The sequence below is a fragment of the Rousettus aegyptiacus genome, unplaced genomic scaffold (assembly GCF_014176215.1).
Source record: "Rousettus aegyptiacus isolate mRouAeg1 unplaced genomic scaffold, mRouAeg1.p scaffold_m13_p_2, whole genome shotgun sequence".
Classification (NCBI taxonomy): domain Eukaryota; kingdom Metazoa; phylum Chordata; class Mammalia; order Chiroptera; family Pteropodidae; genus Rousettus; species Rousettus aegyptiacus.
Genome location: NW_023416295.1, coordinates 129,098,343 through 129,111,230, shown reverse-complemented (window position 1 = coordinate 129,111,230; position 12,888 = coordinate 129,098,343). Strand labels below are relative to the sequence as shown.

The 12,888-nt window shown below is 46.5% G+C and overlaps 1 protein-coding gene across 2 annotated transcripts; it reads right to left on the bottom strand.

Annotated features, from left to right (window-relative positions):
* Window positions 1-376: 376 nt before the first annotated feature.
* Window positions 377-11,904, bottom strand: KRT72 (keratin 72). Of its 2 annotated transcripts, XM_016142577.2 has the most exons (9): window positions 11,446-11,904; window positions 9,640-9,854; window positions 5,838-5,898; window positions 5,373-5,468; window positions 4,496-4,660; window positions 3,733-3,858; window positions 1,993-2,213; window positions 1,319-1,353; window positions 377-564 (listed from the first exon to the last, which is right to left on the bottom strand). In XM_016142577.2, the coding sequence occupies exons 1-9, from the start codon at window positions 11,902-11,904 to the stop codon at window positions 377-379; spliced, it is 1,566 nt and encodes a 521-aa protein (XP_015998063.1). The 2 variants fall into 2 exon arrangements, with proteins under 2 accessions (XP_015998063.1, XP_015998064.1); XM_016142578.2 differs by lacking the exon at window positions 3,733-3,858.
* Between the last annotated feature and the right edge of the window lie 984 nt (window positions 11,905-12,888).

Below are 12,888 nucleotides of genomic sequence, written 5' to 3'. Positions count from 1 at the left end.
ATGGCATTGAGCGTTTATTGAAGGAGAAGCAGAGAATGAGACATGAACCCAGCCAGAGGACAAAGAGAGCTCCTTGGAGATGAAGGCCCAAGAAAGACACATGGGGACACAGGGGCCGGCACCTGGCTGCAAGGAAGCATCCTGGGTATGTGTGTTATCTCTGCATTTGCGGCAGTGACCCAGTAAAAGGTGCCCAAGGAAGAAGTCACCAAGCACCCAAGATTGGACTTCTTGCACAGGAGCATTGCCCCCCTGCTGAGGACAACAGGGAGAGGAGAGAGGACTGGGATTGTGGTTATAGGGGCAGCATTTCCTGACTTGGAAAAGAACCCCAGGAGAGGAGAGGAGGTTGATGGGTTCTGTAGCTTTCTGCCCTTCATCTGGAGGCCTTCTTTTTGGTTGCACAGCTGCTGCCAGAGGTTTTGGTAAAGGGATCCTTGAATTCACTGCCACAGCTGCCTTTGGTTTTGACGTCCGCAGCCCCAGGTTTGTAGCTATAACTGCTCGAAGCACCAAAGCCCATGCTGAAGCCAGCCCCTCCTGCACCAGTGTTGCTGATGACAGCTGGAATGGGCAGAAGACGACACCCTGTCAGTACTCCTGGGGCATCCTGGCCACTCCCTCAGTTCTCCCCCCTGTGGTGGCTTCACATGGAGACAGATTCTCTCTATTGTGTATTTTTAGTTTACTTGGACATTTTCATCAGCAGATCATTTTTCATGTTCTTGGCCCCATGTATTTGACGTTTTCCTATTAGTCTGTGTCAATCTACCACTATCAGACTTTCAACTTCCCCAGGCTCGATCAGAGAATTTCCCCACATGAAGAAAGGCCTTCACGGAGCCCTTCGGGCGCTGCTGCTGAAGAAAGGGGCTACCAGAGTGTCCCTGCTTCTCACATGGCAGCACCTCCCCAGCACTCTCTCTAGCTTTTTAATTCGGAGGAGGTGATTTCAGTTATCATTCCCCTTTCAGGTTCCCCTCAATAACTTCTTACTGCAATTCAGGGTCTTAATTTTGTTCTGGCCTCAGTAAAAATAGAATATAGCCATCGAGCATTATTCTGACAATAGACTTTTGGATCACACACTGATGAGCATCATTTGATCTTTTTACGGGTTATACTTTTGTATTTCATGATATTATTTTTCTCTATCCATTGCTTCTCCTTGGTGGCTAAAGCCAGCTCTCTCTTTGTGCTCCTAAGTCTCCCCTGAACCCACTCTGGTATTCTGACTTCTCTTTGGTGGCATGGAATTAGAGGGACTTAGACTTGTAGTAAGTGACCAAGGGTAGAACAGGGTCCTACAGGTACTTACAGATGCTCACAGAATTTGGGTATTCACCAGACATCCTGAAGAGAGAAAAGGAAAACAGATAAACCCACCACAAGCCATCACCCCATCTATCCAGGGAGTCTCCTCTGTGAATTAGCCTCTCCTCTCAGAACGTCCCAACTTCCACCCCATCCCAGACTACTTTCTTCCCATAAGATTCAGTGGGATCTCTTAAGAAATGAAGAACTAAGATGAAAAATCTGCTATAAGGAGTCAGCTTTCCATCGAAGTGGCTTTGGGATTATCTGATGTGTGGGATAATTGTGCCTCCGCTTCCCTCTGGTTATGCCCTCGATTTTAGACAATTAAGGGGAATGAGCTCACAGCTTCAAGGGCTCCATCTTTGCCAAAGCCACCTTGAACATATATAACTCTTGGAGGTCGCCCTTCCCTTCCCTCCATCTACCCTTAAAAAAGCATCACAAAGGGCCAGGGATGCTCTGTTAATACTTCCTATCCTACCACCTCTCTGGAATATTTTATAACTCAGTTCTTCTTGCTGTCTAACTTTCGTCTTTCCTACTGCATCATGTCAAATCCATTTTCTATAAAGTTTTACTTCAGTAGGACCTGAACAGAACCAAACTGTTTGTTTCTAGTCTTCCTAAGGCAAAGACAGAGCTGCTCCAGACAAAAAATATTTATCTGGTCCTCACCGGCACTCCTCGCCCTCCAGCAGCTTGCGGTAGGTGGCGATCTCCACATCCAGGGCCAGCTTTGTGCTCATCAGCTCCTGGTACTCCCTCAGCATCCGGCCCAGCTCCTCCTTGGCCTGGTGCAGGGCAGCCTCTAGCTCGTCTAGCTTGGCCCTGGCATCTTTCAGAGCACAGTCACCTCTCTGTTCAGCATCCGCAATGGCCGTCTCCAGATTGGAGCACTGAGGAGCAAACGGATTGAGCGCTTTGAGTCAGAGCACAGTTCTGAGTTCTTGCTCAAAGGACCTCCCTTCATTTGAGGTCTTCATCACCTTTGGACATCACTAGAGGAGAACCTATCCTTCCCTCAATTCTAGGCATGAGTCACCCTAACTCATGCTGTGGCATGTAACAATAGAGCATTCTTGCCATGAAAGAGAGGAGGGAAAGGGCACTGAGAAGGTGGGCTACCTGGGCATGTGGAGCCTGCCCTCACCCTTCTGGCCTGTAACATTGGCTGTAAGATTCTAATGCCAACCCTGAAAAGTCTTCAGGTAATTGACCTTCGTTCTGACCCACAGTGTAAAGGTTGTTTTAGAGGATCTTGTAAATCATGACAAAAAATTGGGGACTAATAAAGTTACTATTAATAAAATGTCTGTTCGATAAATCTGCCACCCTCACTTTCTTGCCTCCAAAATTCTTCAGAGAATCGTGCTACATGGCAACGGCCTTAAATGATAACTGACAGGTTTTACAAGCTTACAAACATCTGCTGTTTGGTGAAAACATAACTTGCAGGAGGAAACTGCAGGTGGAGCTCTGTGGTATCTACGTGAAAGCTTGGGGCAGAGGGTGGGGAGCTTCCTGAGCCTTGTAGTTTTGGGTGTGTGTTCTGATCATTTGGCTGAAGTTTTGATGAGATCTGTGTATCTGGCTTCTCTTTCTGATGTGTCCCCTTCCTCTAGAGTCCCATTTGCTTCACCCCAAGGAGAGAAGATGATCCTGAGGCTGGATGGAATTCTAGACTGTTGTCCAGCTGGTATCACCCTCCTCTGCCAGGCAGGCTCCCAGCCATGCAAATGCCCACAGCTTTTTGAGTGAGTGGCTCACAGCCTCGGTGGCAACACCTAAGTCGCCCAACCAGGGAAAACTAAGTCCCATCCTCAGAACTGGGAAAGGCAAAGACAGAGCAGAGCCCTGGGCCAAGGCTAGGGTGGGAGGCTCTTCTTTCCCCACTCTTCTCTAAAATCCACCCTCCTTCCTCTAGCATGGATTCATCATGTGAAACCTCCTAATACTTCTCTTTTACCTACTGCATCAGTTTGAAACCCCATTGCCCAGCATTGAATGAGCCCATAATCCACCCCTTCCTACCTAAGGGTGTCCTGTTTCCTGCCACTCCACCCATATGGATCTTCTGCTCAGAGTCCACATCCCTCCTCCCTGCACACATGCTATGCACATGTCTACCTCAGGTTCACTGCTCCTGCTGGGTCCTTTTACAGGCCCCTATCCCTCTCTTTTCTGCCTCTGTTCCAGTGTAAGCCCACCCCCTGCAGGCAGTTCCAGCCCCCTCAGGACTCCTACAGCACTTAAGGGGCATGCTGCACAGTGAATGGATGCTTCTTCCTTCTATATGGGCTTGGACTGTTCTCTCTTGAATTATAAATGCCCAAAGGAGGGACCCGCTTCCACATTTGGTCCTACATAGACTGGTACTCAAAAATCCTGTTAGCTAATTCATTGTGTGGAACCCACCTGCTTCTTCACACTCCCTATCTCTGAGCGAATCCTCTGGATCAGCCGGTTGAGCTCTGAGATCTCGGCCTTGGTGAGTTTGAGGTCATCCCCATGCTGGCCTGCCGTGACCTGCAGCTCCTGGATCTGAGATTGGGGGATGAGATATGAGGAGAACAGGATAGCTGAGCATTCACCTTTTAAGAGCATTCAGCATGGGGGGAGGGCCACATTCTGTTCTCATTACCCAGGTAGTATAGACAGAAGTGAGGGAGGAAAGAGAGAAAGAAAGGGCAGAAAGGAAGCAGAGAAAGACAATGCTTTCCTTCTGGATAAGAAGGTCCTGACCCAGTTCAACAGAATCCTCGGGTTCTTAAATGTGAGAGCCTTGGTGGAATTTGAATGTCCTGTCCTTATTCTGACAAAGTTGAAAACCAGAAAAGCCAAGCTATCTGGATTACCCACAGAAATGGTGTCAGAGTCTTATCAGGGCTGTGGCTGCTGTGGCTCCTGCTGTCAGCAAGGGCCACAGCAGGGGAAGGGCTAAGGCCCATACATGTTCCCAACACGTGCCAAGACTGTGGTTGATCTCCCTGTACCGCAGGGAGGCATTTCCACAAGGCCCAACTCCAAGACAAAGGAGATCTCCATTCAGCCTAATACACACACATGCACATACATGCACACATGCAAACACACAAGCACATACATGTGCTCATGCACATGTGATGAGAGGGCAGCAGATGTAGTCACTGCGCCTTGACACAACTGGCATGCAGCTCACCTTGCTCTGGTACAGGGCCTCGGCCTCGGCCTTGCTCTTCAGGGCAATCTCCTCGTACTGGGCACGGACCTCATTAATGATGCCGTCCAGGTCCAGGTCCCGGTTGTTGTCCATGGACAGGATGACAGATGTGTCACTGATGTGTGACTGGATCTGAGCAATCTCCTAGGGGAAAGTTAAGGGGTCCCCGTGAAGGGAGCACATCTCTTGATCCTCCCCAGCAAACTCCTCACTGACTTTTCTGCCCTCCTTCTGCAGAAGCCACCAGTGCCAATGTGTGCTGGGTGTCAGATGCACACTTTATCCTCTCAGCCCATGTGAGACCACCCTCTCCATCATGCACTCAGGACTGCTCCCACCCTTATTCCATACTCTGCAGCAACGGCCACCCTTCACCCATTGAATCAAGTCTGACTTCCTTACATGGTATTCAGAGCCCGCTAGTGAGTCACCAGTGACCTTCTCTTCTGCAGACTCCTCATGCTTTAGCACACCTCAGGCCTCTGTATCTTCACTTGTTCTGCCCCTTAGGGCTGGAGCATCATGCCCCATGGAGATTTTCCCTGTCTTTCTCCAGGAGCCTTCCCTGACAGCTCAGGTAGAATTCACCATTCACTCTGCTTTCCCAAAGCTCATCTATGTGCTGTTTTCCCTACCAGACTGGAATTCCTAGAGGATAGGAATTATTTCTTCTCCACTATGGTTTCCTCAAAGCTTACCTCATCGTTCAGCACATTGTAGAGCCTCAGTGAATGTCAGCTGCACTGAATTGAAAGGCTACTCTGTCAGCCTTTGGTCCATACAACCATCCAGGCCAAAGGCCAGAAGCTACTTGTAAGAGGGGAAGATCACACAAGGAGGTCAACCAGGTCCTTACCCCTTCATAGAGGCACTTGAAGAATTTGATCTCATCTGTCAAGGAGTCCACCTTGGCCTGGAGCTCAACTTTGTTCATGTAGGCAGCATCTACATCCTGGGGAACACAGAGAGTGGTCAACTGCCCTCCCTCCCCTACCCCGCCACAAAGAGCCTCAGGTTCCTTACTCTCTTTACTCTCCCTACTTCATGCTCCACAGGGCGGCCCCATACCCGAGAGCAAACCAACAAATGTGCGGTGCAATGGTGCACCAGAAGTGTGGCAAATACCTGAATTTTAAGCTGGCAGATTCTGGAAATAGCATGCATCTCAGGCTTGGAGTGAGGATCTGGGAAATTAGAATCCCAGTCTCCCCTGCCCAAGGGATTGAGGTACCTACAAGGTCCCTTTCCTCAGCCTACAAACATCATTGTGATGTGCTTAGGGAGCCCTTTCGGCTTCCACCTGCCCTGTTGTTCTCCTTACCTTCTTGAGAACCACAAACTCATTTTCGGCAGCTGTTCGTCTGTTAATCTCCACCTCATACCTACATGGGGCCAAAGAAAGGGGAGAGCTTGGCCATTGAGATAATTCAGTCCTGCAAACGTTCGCTAAGAAGTTAGTGATCACCTCTATGTCAAGAGCAGCAGGGCAATGGTCTAAAAACTGAGGGTTCATGTACCCCTGGAACATGCATAGCCTTCTTCAAGGGTATGTGACAAGGACAGGTTTAAAGGAATACATTTCCAGCTCCTTAGTTCATATTCAGTCTGCCCCAAAATGTGTATGCCTGGAAATGCAGCTGTGAGGAAGTCATCATGCAGGTTCCACTGTCCTACCTTCCTTTCACAACCACCCCCTGCCCGAGACAGCAGAAAGATGCATTTCGTTACCATCTGGCACCGTAGAACAGTGCATTAGCCCAACATGCAAGATCTCCTAGGCACCGAACAAAACACTATCCTGCCTTCGAGCTGTATGTTATACATGTCTCATAATATTTCTGCTCCAAATAAAGCAAGGTTTTGGAAATAGGTGTTTAGATGAGGCTGGGATGTCCTTAATACAGATATATTGTGGACTAGGGAGATAAGAGTATTGATCATTTCACTTAAAGACTTCACTATCCCATCCCTTACTATTGTCAATGAATGTATTACAGGACATTTGTGAGAGGAAACAAAATAGAGCATTGGAAAGAAATAATTAATGCTAGAAAATGGCTTTTTAAAATATACTTTAACATGAGTAAATCTTTTTGGCTTTTTACTCCTTCCTACGGCATGTCACTGACTGCTAAGGAAAAAGAAAAGCTTTGTTGAACGGCCGAAGTAGTACAGGTTAGTGAAATAGGTTATTTAAAATGGGATTGAAGCGTCTGAGATCAACAGATTATTCTAGTTACACTGAATAAAACATACAGAAAACATTTCATGTGATTTGTCTCAGAGTCATTCCATGGGTATTTTTCAAAAGATAATTGAAAACTTTTTATCAAATTATACTATGAAATAGTTGTTTCTATTATAATCAATCTTTATCTCATTTTATCTTAGTGAATATTCAATTTTATCTTCCTCCTATTAACTGAAAAAGTATATGCTAGTTGCAGACCAATTCGTTTTTAGCAGTTTAAATCTCTCTGCTTTGTAAAATACATAGAGAAACCAAACACCAGAGTTCAATGTGCATACACACATTTACGAAGAGAAACAACACATTCTGTGGGACTATTGGCTTTATAAATAACTTGTCATTTTAAAAATGCATTACAATACATAATTGAAAGTTAAATCATGACAAAGTACATATCGATTTATCTTGTTTTAGAACATAGATATATTAATTGTATTGAATCTACATTATTTTAATCATGTTTTCATTAACCTACTGTTTAAGATGTAGCCTTTAGTTTATTGCTTAAGAGATTTTGTAATAGTCTCCAAAGTACATATTTATATTTTTATTTGAATTTAGGAATGAAACCAGACTCTTTCTGATAGAAAGCACCTCTTATTTCTCTGGTTTGACGATGAAAGCTGGCTTTCCAAATGAAGCTAGATGGCAGATGTTTTCTATAAAGTAAATGAGCTAAAGTTTTGGAAATGTGTGTATGTGTATGTACACATATATAAAAAGTAGGATTAAAACATTATTTTTTTAAATAAAGAATTGGTGGAGGTGTATTAAATACTAACAATGATTTTATGTTCCCAGTCTTTTTTGGTCTACTGAATTAAACACATTACCCAAAGGGACAGAGCATGGTATATAAACAGTGGCCATTTAACCAGTCTTGGTAAAACTGTTTTTTAAAAAACTTCCTAGAAATTTGAAAGGTAAATGACTTTATTGACAAATCCTTTTTGCAAGTCAGGTGTTTTTCAATTTTTGCTCTCAACAAAAAGAAATAGCTGAGTTATCAGCTGACAGCTTGTTAAAAATGATCTTTAGTAATGAGTCATGATGTGATTTTGACACAAAATGATTCATCTAAGAAATATATGTCAAATATAGGATACTTTATAGCCACTGAGGATAAATCAATGAACAAAACAAACAAATATACCTGCCTTCGTGGAGCAGAGAGAGAAAAATAAACATAACAAATAAGTAAATTATATAGCATGTTAGAAAATAACAAGTACTATGGGAGAAAGAAAAAGCAGAAAAACTGGAAAGGCATTCAAAGAACTGAGCAACACTGCTCTTGCAAAACTCCCTCCATTAAAATCAATCTGAATGAACAAAGTTTCCCAGCACTTAGATAAGAATGAAAAAAATACAGGACTAGAATCCTGTCTCATTGTTGCAAGAATCAATACCTATACATGAATACCTAAGCCACTTGGGGGAAGAAATCTAGTATCCAAAGCTAAAGCTTCTGACAACAGGGACCCAATGCCTTACATGTATCTAGCACTTTGGTTCTTTTGAGAACTGTTAATACATTACCATCTGGCTTTACCCTCTAAACCAGCAGTCCTCAACCTTTTTGGCACCAGGGACCAGTGTTCCTATGAGAATCTAATGCCTGATGCTCTGAGGTAGCATTGAGGTGGTGATGCCAGCGCTGGGGAACAGCTGCAAATGCAGATAAAGCTTCTCTTGCTTGACTTGTCACTCACCTCGTGCTGTAAGGCCCAGTTCCTAACAGGCCAAGGACTGGTACCGGTCTGCAGCCCAGGGGTTGGGGACCCCTGCTCTAAACTGCTCTCATAGGTGGCAAAGCAGTTATCAGTATCTGATTTTTATAAATATCAAAACTAAAGTTAACAGAGGATCAAGAGACTAACCCATAGTCATTGAACTAGTGCGTGGTAATTCTGGAACATGTGACCTTTCCACTCTGAAAGGCCCAGAGACAGCACAGTTCCTGGACGCCTCTGACCTGGACATCTGGGCTGTACTGGGAAGCCCTCTCTTCTTTCCAGAATCCTGCTCAAACCTCCATCGGGCTCTGATATTCCCATCTTAATTTCCCTCAATATTCCCATCTTAATTTCCCTCAATCTCAATTCACACTGGATTTATTTCCACTGACTGGGGGCTACCTGAAAGTGTTCTTTAAGGCCGTCTCCACCATCCGAGTGTTTTCAGAGGGCAGGGACTATGTCACCTCCTCCCTCGGGATCTCCATGCAGAGTTCTGCCTTAGGGGGACTTCAGAATAGGAATGGGCAGGCAGATCAAACATGGAACAAGGAAATGACTCAGCTGTGACCATCTCCACCCCTTGAATGTGGCAGAAGTCATCTATCACCAGAAATCCTGGTACCTGGAAGCAAATGGCTCAAATATCTGTTCGCACTCAGCCCAAATGTATCACTCTTTCTCCATTGGCTAAACCTAGGGGTATAAATGCTCCCTGGTCCCAAGTTTGTTATCAATTATTCTCTTTAATGGTGGCATTCAGCAACACAGATATGATTCATCATGAAAAAAGTTTTGAAAATGTATTTTTGCTTAACTTTAAGATTTGTTCTGGGATTGGTGGGGTGTCTCGTGTTCTGGGAATTCCCATAGAAAACTTCACTCAGCAGGGGCTACAAAGCCACTTGTGCTATCCATCTGGTTTTGAGACAATTCTCTTCCTCCCATTCCTCCATTTCCCATGTTAAAAACTAAGCCTACCATTTCCTAGGCAATTCAGAACACATTCTGGGTAGCCCTTTTCTCTTTCTAAGTCTCGTCCTGTCTGAATCTCTTTCCCTTCTTTATAGGAAAAGAAGTCTCAGTGGGATCAGCAAAGGATCTGTAACAAGACTGTCCAGTGCCTCTCCACTCACCTCTTCTTGTAGTCCTCCACCAAATCTTGCATGCTCCTCAGCTCTGAGTCCAACCTCACCCGGTCCCCTGACAGCGTCTCCAGCTGCTTCCGCAGAGTGCTGATGTAGCCCTCGTACACTGGCTCCAGGTTCTTCCTGCAGTTGTTCACATCCAACTGCTGCAGCAGCTCCCACTTGGTCTCCAGCACCTGGTTCTGCTGCTCCAGGAACCGCACCTGGAACCCAAAGGTGGTCACAGCCCAGAATCCCCATGCTGTTGCCTCTCAAGAGTGAAAAGAGGGCCCCAGAAATCAGAAGCAGTCATCCTGAGAAGGAGGTGAGGGATAGAAAAGATCAAGGCTCATTAGATTGTGGATTTGGCCAAGGGGACATGTCCATCTAGGTCTCCGGGACAAGAAATAAGATCCAGTCTAAAAGAAATTGGGAAATGGGCTTTAGTAGTGCTGTAACTGCCACTGTCCATTATTATGTGATTGAGAGAGCTTCTTTTGCTACAAACGCTGGTGTTTTCAGAGTGAAGGGAAATGGGAAGCAGAGAAGAAACAGTGACGCAGGGATACAACTGGGAAGTCATCTGGTTGTTAGCATGTTCTTTCTATGTGCAGCCTAAATGGCTCTTGGTTGGCTTGTTTCTTTGATTTTCAAAGTGGCTTGTCACATCTTTACATGGTTCCTTCCTACTTGAACAAAGGTCTCATGTTTTTGGACCAAATAAAGTCAAGCACTCTGCTGTTCACCAGCATTCCTCTTCTCACCTATCTCTGCAGCTTGAGGGCAAGAAGGAAATATGCTAGGAAAGAACAGACTTAGAGAGAGAAAGACAGTTCTCAGGATAGGAGCTGCTTCTTCCACTCCGGTCCTCTCCCCTCCCACCACCATCCTTCCTCTTCCCAAGCATAGTGGTGAGGCACACAGTCTACAGCTGCCTGTTCTATCAACTGGGGCGCATTTCTTAGCCTCTCTCTGTTTTAGTTTTCTCAGCGACAAGGCAGAACGATAACAGAATCATGAATCGTGTGTGCGTTGATAAATGAGAACCACTTGAGACAGCATCAGGCACTGAGGAATGTCAGCTATTCTTAGTATTATGTCCCCTGTCACTCATGGTCTAGACCATCTGCCCCAGGTGGAGACAAGAGAAGACTATTTTTTGTCTCCTCCCTATGCGTTGAGGTCATTACTTCTGAATCTCCAGAGACACCTTTGTTACTCAACACACATACGCACAATACACACGTGTAACTTGACACGCCCTCCTCTGCGTCTTCTTCCTTCAGGCCCATCCTTCAATTTTCTGGCGCTTTTCCCTCACCTCCTCTACAAACTTACCTGGCTTACACCCTTGTCCCACTTCCTACCTTCCAAATCCTTCCCTATACACCAAGCATCATGTCTTATGACATCTGCTGGCCTGTGTCCCTCTGGTGTCCCTGTCCTGGATGTGTGTCCCCATCTCCTGGCCTAACATTGAAAGCCCTCAGAGGGCCCATTCCTTGCATCTCCTGCATCTCCCTTATGCAGGCCCCTCCCTTCCCAGGGTCTTCTCCTGCAAAGAAGGAATGAAGCTCCGATTTATCCAGCATGTGTGCTGGGCACTGTTCTCAGCATTTAATAAACATCCAACTCATTCTTGTTACAGCCCTAGGGGGTAAGAGCCACTTTTGTGCTCATTTTATAGATGAGGAAAGGGAGGCTCAGGGAGATAACTAACTTGCCCAAGTTCCCATGCAGCCAGCTGTCAGTGGCAAAGCTAGCACCCTTGTGTGCAGTGGTCACCAATGCACGGACAGATCCTCCAGGACCTACCTTGTCAATGAAGGAGGCAAACTTGTTGTTCAGCGCCTTGATCTGCTCCCGCTCCTGGGCTCGCACTTTCTGGATCTTGGGGTCCACCTCTACGTTGAGGGGGGCCAGGAGGCTCTTGTTGACGGTGACCTGAGGGATGCCTCCCGGCGGGCACATGGATGGACATGCAGGCCCCAGGCCGGCGCTGCCAAAGATGGTGCCCACAAAGCCCCCCAGGCGGCCACCAGCGCTAGCGCAGTGGCCCAGTGTAAAGGTGCCACCCCGCCCGGCCGAGGTGCTCAGGGCCAGGCGCCGGGCGCCCCCCAGGTTGAAGAGGCTCCTGCTGCCAAAGGCAGCTGTGCTCTTGACTCCAGCCCTGAACGAGGCAGAGCTGCTGCTGACCCTGCCTGAGATGATTGTGGAGCAACCGCTGAAGCCCAGGCGCTCCCCGCCGGGGTAGGGGTGCAGCTGGCGGCTCATGTTTTCCAAGATGTGCTGCTAGGTGGTGCGGGAGACAATAGACAGTACAGAGAGCCGCTGGACCTTCTGCCCTCGCTCACCTCTTAAATAGCTGCGTGCAGGCTGGGCGGGCTGGAGTTAGCCTAATTCGTAGGTAGGGAACATCATTTAGGCCATATGGGATCTCTTGGAAATTACCATCCCTCTCTGAGATTTTTGTCTCTTCCTTCCTGAACTCCCCATGAATCCCCTATAAAATGGCCCAGAACCCTGCATTTGCTTTGTTTGCCTCCTGCATTATAATAATTTGGCTGCCTTATCTCTAGTTACTGCCCTCCAATTACTGAGGTTATCACTACTGAGATCTCTAGTGGAAGCTTCCAGTGGCCCTGGCCTCTCTGAGTGTGTGGGGGGAAGTGGGAGGTATAGAGAAGCAGATGTCCAGGTTGATTCTGCTTCAGAAGGATATGACCAGGGTCAAGAATCTTCCCGAGAATCATCCTTAGCCTATCCACTGATGCTTCCTTGGGCTTCTGGATGAGGTTGGCTCTGTCTTGAGCATGGGAAAGAAGTTGGGAAAGTGAAGATTCTGGCCTCTCTGCAAGACTCTCAGTATGCTGGGGGAGGCAAGACACAATGACAGACGTAAGGTCACTGAGAACCCTGTTCGCAAGCGCTGGGGGGTGACTTTGGGCCAGAGCTGAAAGGTTTCTCCAGAAAAGCATTTCTGGAATAAGAGTGGGGAGATGATAGCTGAGAAGGCAAGAAAAAGGAGGCCTGCGGAGATGGCAGGGGAAACTTTAGGAAGGTGGTCTTTCCTGAGGTGTTGTTTTTTGTTTGTTTGTTTTTTGTTTTTTTAGTTCTTATTTTTGTTTTATTTCTTGAATAGTGGAAGAGCTATTTGAATCCAAGGAACCTCCAATTGGGACACTTACTGCCCTGGTGCCACTGATTCTGGATCAATATGTGACCAACTATTAGAAACAGGTCAAGAAAGGCTGAGAA

Bases quoted from the DNA above. Each gene is read 5' to 3' on its own strand.
- KRT72 (XM_016142577.2), bottom strand. From the start codon at position 11,904: ATGAGCCGCCAGCTGCACCCCTACCCCGGCGGGGAGCGCCTGGGCTTC. The intron at 5,899-9,639 runs GTGAGTGGAGAG...GGCCCCATGTAG, and splicing joins GTGGAGGACTACAAGAAGAG to GTATGAGGTGGAGATTAACA. The intron at 1,354-1,992 runs GTGAGGACCAGA...TTCTCTCTTCAG, and splicing joins CTGGAGGGCGAGGAGTGCCG to GATGTCTGGTGAATACCCAA.